The 9,498-nt window shown below is 46.3% G+C and overlaps 1 protein-coding gene and 1 long non-coding RNA gene across 4 annotated transcripts; one reads left to right on the top strand and one right to left on the bottom strand.

The window, feature by feature from the left end:
- Positions 1-495: 495 nt before the first annotated feature.
- Positions 496-4,754, bottom strand: HJV (hemojuvelin BMP co-receptor). 3 transcript variants are annotated; one of them, XM_026489093.4, is made up of 4 exons: positions 4,645-4,754; positions 3,199-3,370; positions 2,227-2,807; positions 496-1,736 (listed from the first exon to the last, which is right to left on the bottom strand). In XM_026489093.4, exons 2-4 carry the CDS (start codon positions 3,278-3,280, stop codon positions 1,113-1,115), a joined length of 1,287 nt encoding a protein of 428 aa, XP_026344878.1. In that variant the 5' UTR covers positions 3,281-3,370; positions 4,645-4,754; the 3' UTR covers positions 496-1,112. The 3 variants fall into 3 exon arrangements, with proteins under 3 accessions (XP_026344878.1, XP_048076479.1, XP_057166298.1); XM_048220522.2 differs by lacking the exon at positions 3,199-3,370 and having other exon boundaries at positions 4,645-4,748; XM_057310315.1 differs by lacking the exons at positions 3,199-3,370; positions 4,645-4,754 and having other exon boundaries at positions 2,180-2,331.
- LOC113247772 (uncharacterized) lies at positions 3,270-8,833 on the top strand. Its single transcript, XR_006408447.3, has 3 exons — positions 3,270-4,566; positions 7,321-7,442; positions 7,894-8,833. It is a non-coding gene; the product is annotated as an uncharacterized LOC113247772 (long non-coding RNA).
- The last annotated feature ends 665 nt before the right edge of the window (positions 8,834-9,498 follow it).

Raw genomic sequence — 9,498 nt, 5'->3', positions numbered from 1 at the left:
TCTCAATAAATGTTAGCCATTAATTTAAACTCCTTGGACCCACTTCCAATGTGCCTCATAATTTGGCCTCTGCCCATCTTCCATTCCATTACTTCCGATCTACTTCATTTGAGTTTTGCTGGTTTCCTCACTGAAGAATGAATCGATGCACAACTCCAGATGGTTTCCATTGCCCTAGAAGGCCCTTAACAATTCAAATCCTACCCAGTCTTCAAAGATCACTTCAAATCCCATCTCTTCTATTACCTCTTATTGTTACTTCTTTAGTTCTCATCAGCTATCTTCCCATCTGAATTCATAGCACCACAGAATTTAGGAAATAATTGTATACTCATCACTCCTTCACGTGAATCAGTTTTGCCTCCCTAGCAGCCTGTAAACATCTTGAGGGCAGAAGTAATATCTGATACTTCCGAGCCCTCTTTCAGAGGAGTGATTACCTTGTCTTTACTCCATTTCAAGCATCTGTAAAGAGTCAACATAGGCAACAGAAGAGGATGTGAAGAATTCATAGTTTTAATAACAGATTAGTTAGGGGTGAGGATGTTAGCTTCTTTCCTATCTGTGCCATTCTCCGAAGGCAGAGTTTCTCTTCTGCTAAGATCCAGACAACCCCTGTTTCATTTCTGAACCAAGAAAGAACACATTAAGACTCCATCCTTAATCATTTCCTCCTCTTTCCATCTTCCAAGAGAAAATATTGTTAGATTTTTAAATCGCTCATAGGTAATGATCATGTCTTCCTCTCTCAATTCTTTCCTCTTAAAAGTCTCAACCCTTAAGTTTCCTACTGGTTATCAAGACCCCTATCACCTCTAAGTTTACTGGGGTGCTTTCAGGAGTAGATGGACTAGAACAATCGTTTATCATAACTGGGACTGGGAAAGTAGACAAAGAGCCCCTATAGAGGTCTAGATGGCAGAAGCTTTGTCCGGGATCTTTATTCTGTCATCATTTCAGTCCTGGACTGCAGCCTTATCTGACTCTGGTTAAATGTCATTATTTCATGTGTCTTCTAGTTCCCACTGTTTTCTTCAGTGATTCTTCATGTTCTTTCCTGCCTGTCTCTATCCCCTGATCATGTCAAACCAGTCAAGGGGTTGCTGGCCTGGTCACTGAATGCAAAGCCACGGAACAAAGAGCCCAGACATGAGTGGGGCCAGGAGGGCTCCTGAGGAAAGAGGAACCCCAGCATCCGTGGGGAAGAGGTGCAGCTTTTCTAAGTCTGGCAGGAAAGCTCGGGCATCCTCCAAAGCTGCCTGAGCTGCCACAGTGAAGTTGGGGTCACCAGAGATCAAAACATCAAAGACACAGGAGTGAAAGTAAGCGTCTTCAACTGGCAGCCCTTCCTTGCACAGCTGTTTGGCAGTATCAATGGTTATAGCTCCCCGACGACTGCGTTCTGAGCGAGAGAGTCGCTGACTTGGGGGGCACCCCCCGACACAGAGCTGCAGGTCCTGCTCAGCCGAGAAGGCCCTGGCCACATCCTCTGCTACCTTGATGGAGAAGGAGAGCTGCCCAGCCGTCTGCCGAATGATTATAGTTGTGCCGATATAGGCAGCTCGGATCTCCACGTGATTCCCAGGGTTAGCAGTTCGAACGGACAAACTTGAGCCCCCAGGTCGGTCACCTCCATTGATAGAACCATCTTCAAAGGCTGCCGGAAGATTGTCCACCTCAGCCTGGTAGACCTTCTGATCAATGCATTCCTGCATGTTCTTAAATATAATGGTGAGCTGTGAGGGCAAGAGGGAAAATAGTTCATTTTGGGCTCAGTGCTTTGTCCCCTTACCGCAGTCAGGCCTCACACACAGTCAGGGATTTGATCTGGGCAGAGGCTCCAGGCTGACCGAGGCCTTCCCTCACTCTCGACTCTTCTCCTGCGCTCTAGTATTGCCCCGTCCTGCTCAACCCCTCCCTCTCCTTTTTGGACTCAACCTCAGCAATTCACAGGAGAAAGAAAAGTTTCCCTTCTGTAACTCCTCAACCTAGGGCTCCTCAGCTCTCCTCTCAACGTTTTCTTGTGTTTTCTGCATTTGAGTACAATTTCCAGCGAGGGAAAGTGACTCCAGGAGCAAGTGCTTGGTGGGGGGGCGTGGCGGGAGATGCGGGAACAGTCGAGGAGAAAAGGGAATGGCGATCGTGGCTGTGGAACAATGGGGATGGGAGGGAGTGGTACCGTGGGGCGACCGTGAGAGGGTCGGGAGGAGCTGCTGAGTCCCTGACCTTCCGGGTGGCGGTGGCGTTGGCCCCCGATGCCACGGGGGAGCTGGTGGCCTGGACATAAAGGAAGTCATTATCCAGCAGGGGCCAAGCTCCTTGGACACGGCACGTGTGAAAGTGGTGGTGGAAGCTGCGCACGTGGGGGTCCCCGAAGGAGGCGCAATGCAGGAAGCCCGGAGGACGACCGTGCAGCCGGGAAAACTGGCCTTCATAGTCACAGGGGTCCGGGGCTGGGGGGCCGGAGGAGCCGGCAGGGCCTGAGCCTGGAAGGGCGGGGCCGCGGGGCGGGGGAGGGGCCGTGGGGCCCTGGCGGGAGCAGTTGTGCTGGATCATCAGGTCTTCGATGCCGTGCACCGCCGAGTGGAAGGCCAGGTCCCCGCGGCAGGTACGGGCGGTACGCCGGGTGCAGAGAGCGTAGGAGCGGAGGGCTCGACAGAGGCCGCCGGAGCCCACTCCGCCCCGGCCCCCTCCTGCTGCTCCCGCTGCTCCGCCTCGAAGCGCTCCCGGCGAAGCCCCCGCTCTCAGGCTCAGGGTGGACGACACGTACTCAGCATTGCAGCGGAGGATCTTGCATTGAGAATGAGCTGAGGACAAAGGGAAAGGATGTGAGATGGCGCCTGGAACCCGCTTAACTCTCCTAAATCTGACGGAGGGGATTTCAGGGGCTCCTAAAACCCAGCTGATCCTGAGTTCCAGTCCTGTCCCTGGTCCCCAGCCCCCAGCTCCCTAGTTCTGTGTTCACTCGGTCTGGCTAAAAGTGTGTAAGGCCGCTAGATCTCGTCTCCCTGTGGATCAAGCGCTTTTCCAGTGCCCTTCCCCAAGGCGAATGGGAAATAAAACTTATCTGTTTGGGAGTCAGGCGAGTGACTGGCACTCCCCAGCACCCAGCCCTTCTCCTCACACATGCTCACTTGACCACCCTTGCACAGCAGAGGACCCTCTAGGTTCCCCAGCCCTTCCCTAGCCCTTCCTTACCATGTCCACAGAGGAGCAGCAGGAGGGTGAGAGTGCTTAGAGCTGGGGGGCTGCTATGGGGGGGCCGGCCTGGATCCCCCATACCTATCCGGCCAGGTCCCCCCAGGCTCTGGCTCTTTCCAGCTGATGACCCTCCTACCTAGTGAATTTTGACCGGACCTCCTGTAAGGGACTGAAAAAAGAAAGTCAGCTGGGCACGGGGAGAGAGAAGAGTTGAAGATCATTCAGGATGATGTGAAGAGAATCTAGGAAAATCAGGAAAAGGATGAGCAGTCAGGAGCTTGGGGAGAATAAGGCTCCCCAAACTGTAAGTGTGGCTGTTGAGCCCCTGTGCCCTGCTCTTGTGGCCATTTTCTGGGCCCTTATGCAATACCCGGAGGTGGGGGTGGAAGGAAAGTTGACTAGACCAGGCGGGGCCGGGGGGAGCAGAGTCCACTGTATTGCCCCATCCTGAGCTACCAAACAGCAGAAATGTCAGAAAAGGAGGGGTCGTGGCGATGGGTCAGACCCCAATCATCTCAGTGGGTTCCTCAATAGAATTCGGATCTGAAAATACTTCAGAAACATACCTCTTATTTGCCCCTCCCCATCCAGAGGGGACACCCTCCAGGGGTCATTCATTTCTCTTTCTCCTTTGTGTCTCCTTTGTGAATTTTTAGCCAGAAGGAGTGAGGGTGGAATACCCACTGCCTCTCTAGAATATGAGTATTCAGATGAAGAGGGACGGAGAGCTGGGATTATCATCTCCCTCTCTCACGGAATAATGCAATGCTAACCAAGCCTGCCAATCAGTATTTGTTTGTGCCGGGTCTAAAGTTCTTGTATTTCTTTTTTCCGAATCTGACTGAAGAACCACTCTTTTCATCTTCCATTTGCAAATTCGGAAGTTCTCAGTCTTTTGATTAGGATAGGCCTTGGGGAGGAGCTAAGTCCCTCCTGCCAAACTCCCTTTTCTTGAGGTAAGGATATGAGTGGGGTTTGAGTCATGCAGGAGGGAGATTAGGGTGGCGACACTAGAGTGTGGGGATAAACAATTTACAACGAGGAGTAGCCCCCACCGTTGGAAGCCCAATGTGAAGGGCACTGCTGACCAGGGGCAGGGTAGAAGGGAACCAGTGACTAAGCATCTAAGGCGAAATTTGGCCTTGGTGAGAAAACCACAGAATAGGGGATATGGGAAACTCCTAATACTGCATCAGAAGTTTGAGGCAACAGGGTAAGGAGAGAGCTAAAGCGGCCAGAGGAGAGATGGAGGATTAAACTTCAAGAGGCCGGTGGCCGGCAGCCAGAGAGAAGTAAGACAGGAGAAACGGAGATGGGGCACCTGCGTATGAAAGAGATCCTAGCTTTTGGACCAGAGACATTCAAGTAGGTGTCGTAATTTTCTGAAAGTCTAACTTCATTCCAAAAGCTTATTAAAGGAATTGCAATTTCATTTTGACTTACTGTTTCCAGAGGTCAAACATTACTCTGATATCCAATTCTCCAGCCATGACTGCCTACTCTGTCGGTCAGCTCCAGCCAGGGGATCCCCCGTCTCTTTCTCCATGTCTCCCTCAGGTCCCCACACCGGCTGCAATCTCACTGAGGTCAGGCAACCAGAGAAGGTTTGGTGTGGGGGGAAGGGGGAGTAAATGGCTGGCCAGAGTACTGGACAGCTGAGCGGGGGGGGGGGGGGGGGGGGGAGGTGGCTACTGAGTTGACTGTTTTAAAAATAGCTAAGTCCAAAATTCCAGGAACACATTAGTGGGGGTAGGGTGTGGGTGGGGGGAGTGGCAAGGGTAAGAGGATTAGAAAGAATATGGAGTATAGGGTGCCAAGTGGGGAAGGGGGGGCAGAAATATCATAGGCAAGTCAGATATCCACTTCCAGGTTATGTGACTCTAGTCACTGCCTACTCCAGGCAGCCCTCCAGCATTCTCAGTAATGAGCTTCCAACCTTTAAAAACTACAGTGGGTAATCACATAGCTTTCTTTCACCACCCTCACCCCTGCTATATTGAATATTGCATTTAGTTTCTCCTGAGCACATCTAGGAGGTAGCTGACTTCAAATAAGGTCCATAGCAGAGGTAGTTCACAGCCCCTCCCCCATCTTTGCAGACTATTTCAGAAGGACTAGAAAAGCCAGCTGTCCAGAGAAGAAATCTGAGCTCTGAGTTGCTTAGGACAAGGGTTTGTTTCAGTCCTCCAGCCCGGATCCTTGCAGCTGTCTATCCCCCTACCTCCTCCATTTCATTCCCTTAGTTTATACAGCAATTCCTCTTCCTTCCCTCTCACCAACTCACACACGAAATATAAGCTTCTGAGTTGTTAGAGGAGGAGGCTAGCAGAAGCAAAGAAGTGGAGGAGGACTAGAGATAGAGTTTTTTGAAGGTACTAATCCACAAGGGAGGGGGACTTGGAGAGATAAACTGAGAAAAAAAGAAATTCAGAAAGATACTTTTGTGGAGTGACATAATCTTGTGACCTTTTAAGATCTTGCAGCCGAACAATTTAGCCATGTCATATTTTTGCAGCCATAGGCATCTGGGATCATCATCTCTTATACTTGCCAAGCGAAGTGAATACAAAGGCTGATTCCAAATAGTATCACTAAGGCGTTTGATTAATTGGCTTTGCATTTAATTCAGAATCTAGAGGTCTACATAGTACTCTTCTCTTTATTATGCACATGTTTCTGAAAAATTTAGATTTCTCTCAACGACATGAGTCCATAGCACAAGGATTTTATCACAAAAATGTAAAAGGCCAACCAAACTATTCAAGTGACTTTAAAACACAGTAATTTAACTATGACATCCCAAGTGGGATATACTCTAAGGACAAAAAGAAATGCAAAAATACTTTCAAGTAGTCATATTGTTGGTGGTAATGGTGGTATTGTTATTGTGCACCTATCATGGGTGTATTACAGAATAAAACAAATAAATATTAACGCTAGTGTCTTTGTGAACCAGGATTTTTGGTGTAGAATAAAGAGATACAGATTTATGATCGATGAAGTTAAATAAAAACTCTGTAATTCTGACTTAAATTGGAAATATAACTGTGAGCTAGAGGCATATTTTATCCTAAAACATTTCCTGGCTTTATTCTGAAAAGGCCTGGAAACAATAACACAGTAGCAGTGACACCACTACATCCAAACTGGGCTTTCTAAACACCCATTTCCCACTGAAAGGAGCTCCTTAGAGAAATGGCTGATTTCAGGCATAGGTCAGGAATTGTCCAAGATAAGCAAGGAAGCCTTCAAAAACTATTAGGATTGTATCAAAAGGACTCAGAAGCAACTAGAACAGTTCACACTGGCCAAAGATGAGACAATTTAAGGGTCAAAATGGATATTATTTGCATATTTGACATGTTCAACTATCGTATTTGTATCAACTATGTTTAAATCTATGAGTTTCCAACAATACTTAAAAATACAAACTCATTATTGAAGAATGCTAGGGGATCAACACATTATTTTGAAAGCTGCTAGTAATTGGAAAGAATCAAGCATTTATCCTGTTTTTCCTGTGGGAATTCAAGATGAGGAGGAAATTTATAGAAGTTTTCCAGCAGATAAATGAAGAAGAAATGGCATAATTAGAAAATCAACATTTATAACTCCTAATGAATTGATGTGTCTAGGCAACGATCAATAACGGCTGTTATCCATCATGAAATGAGAGACAGATGTTGTGTCCCCCTGATCACAGGTGGATTACAAATTGCACCTGTTGAAGGAGGCCTGCAGAAAAGCCCTTTCAGTCTGAGTCTGACTTAGTGCAGAGCTAACTACTAATTTACAGGAAATACAGGAGACATCAAATGCCACCTCAGAGGCGCAAATCTGGATTGTGGGAATACTCTAAGGACAAAACGACTGGGGCTTTTCAACTAATTGAAGAAGAAGAAAATGGAGGGAACTTATTCATTAATAGAGACTCAAGAGACATCAAACAGCTGCAGAGTATGGATTTTGTTGGATTCTAATCCAAGAAAACAAACAAAAATTATGAGACAGCTGGGGAAATTTGAATGTGAACGAACAGTTCATGAATACTTAATGATTTATAAAGTTGTCGGTGTGATAAGTGGTACTTTTTAAAAAGCAAGCGCTTCTCTTTTATAGATGCATCTTGAAATATCTGCAGATGACATGATGTGATAGCTGGAATGCTTATAGGTCGGGAAGAAGTGATGAAGATTGAACCATGAGTTGAAAATTGTTCAAACTGGGTGACAGAATCTCAGGTATTCATTACCCTAGCCTCTTTTTGTAAATGTTTGAAATTTTCCATAACGAAATTAAAGTCAGACATTATCTGTGAGCTCTTTGAGTGTGTGTGTGTGTGTGTGTGTGTGTGTGTGTATTTGACCATCATCCTTGTCAAAGCCTATTGACCAAACACCCCCCGGAACAAATCTGTAGTCAAAAAAGTTGGGTTTAGAGAGAGCGGGACATCTGGCTTGCGAGCAGGCGCCTTCGTTTCGCACACGACGAAAGAGCAATTTAAAAATGGGTGATGTTGAAAGAGCAAGAAGGTTTTTGTTCGGAAGTGTGCCTAGTGCCATACGGTGGAGAAGGGAGGCAATCACAAGACTGGGCCAAACCTCCATGCTTTATTTGGGCGAAAGACAGGTCAGGCCCTATGATTTTCTTTTTCTTTTTTTTTTTTAAGATTTTATTTATTTATTTTGACAGAGAGAGAGAACACAAGCAGGGGGAGTGGGAGAGGAAGAAGCAGGCTCCTAGCGGAGAATCCTGATGTGGGGCTCGATCCCAGAACGCAGGGATCACGCCCTGAGCCGAAGGCACACACTTACGGACTGCGCCACCCAGGTGCCCCAGGCCCCTGGATTTTCTTACACGGATGCCAACAAGAACAAAGGCATCACCTGGGGAGAGGAGACACTGATGGAGTATTTGGAGAATCCCAAGAAGTGCATTCCTGGAGCAAAAAATGATCTTCACTGGCATTAAGAACACAGGGGAAAGGGCGGACTTGATAGCTTATCTCAAAAAAGCTACTAAGGAGAAATAATTGGCCATTGCCTTATTTATTGAAAAACAAAAATGTCTCAGGACTTTTTTTTGTGTATCATATTTAAATTAATCTCATACACCAGAATTCAGATCATGAATGGCTGATAGAATGTTTCTTTTAGGCAGTTCGGACTGAAATAAGTTTGGCTTGTGGTGAAATGAACTTTTGGAACTTTGAGAGTAATTCTGGTTCCGCAAGTGCTGTCACCGTTTTCCCCTCTAAAACTATGATTGGAGTTCATTAGTAATGTGCAGCTTTTCACAGAGATGGTAACTGCCACCCCTAAACTTATAGGAGACCAGTTTTGTATTTAGATTTCTATAACTGGTTATATTAATATGTTTAAATGCTGAGGAAATCCGTCCAGTGTCTCAGAACAGCAAGACTCAGCTGTGTTTCACGTCGTGTTCGTTAGCCTGTTAAAGGTAAGGGTTGAAGATAAGCTGACAGTGTCCACTTTATCTTTTTGGTCTTAACTATGCCAATTTAATTGAAATTCCCTGCATCTAAAATGTTGCCTTTTGCTTAATGAAAGGCATTTTAGTATGGTTTATGTATAATGTTAAATAAAGAATACTTAACACTTAAAAAAAAAAAGTGGGTTTATTTGGCTTGCTGCAGCGAGGAGAGAATGCCACAGTGGAATTATTTGAGGAGACTCTTCTAGAATTTGGGCCTGCTTTGGATACTTCTGAACTAGAGTTTAGCAGAGTGAGGGCCAGTTTTGGATTGCATATTGTCAAGAAGCAGGAACATTTCAATGATTGGGTATCTAATTGGGAGGCAAAGCGATTGAACAGGGATTAGAACTGAAATTGGTTAAAACAACAAAAAAGCAGCAATTACTCATGTGAGTCAGAAAAGGGGATGTTTGCTCATTTTTGTGGTTGCAGAGTGGTCTTGTTTGTATTTTATTCCAAACTCAGTTGTGGTGTGGGTCTGATAAACTGAGAGATAATAATTAACAACCTTGGGGCACCTGGGTGGCGCAGTCGTTAAGCGTCTGCCTTCGGCTCAGGGCGTGATCCCAGCATTCTGGGATCGAGCCCCACATCAGGCTCCTCCGTTAGGAGCCTGCTCTCCCTCTTCCACTCCCCCTGCTTGTGTTCCCTCTCTCGCTGGCTGTCTCTGTCCAATAAATAAATAAAATCTTAAAAAAAAAATTACCAACCTTGACTTCTATACTCAGCTTAAATATTATTCCAGAATTAAAAATAAGAAAAAAATGTCAAACAAAACAAGATCACCAATAAATCCACATC

Source organism: Ursus arctos, unplaced genomic scaffold, assembly GCF_023065955.2.
Source record: "Ursus arctos isolate Adak ecotype North America unplaced genomic scaffold, UrsArc2.0 scaffold_12, whole genome shotgun sequence".
In the NCBI taxonomy this organism is placed as follows: Eukaryota; Metazoa; Chordata; class Mammalia; order Carnivora; family Ursidae; genus Ursus; species Ursus arctos.
The sequence above is the reverse complement of the archived record's forward strand: the minus strand, read 5'-3'. Positions and strand labels throughout refer to the sequence as shown.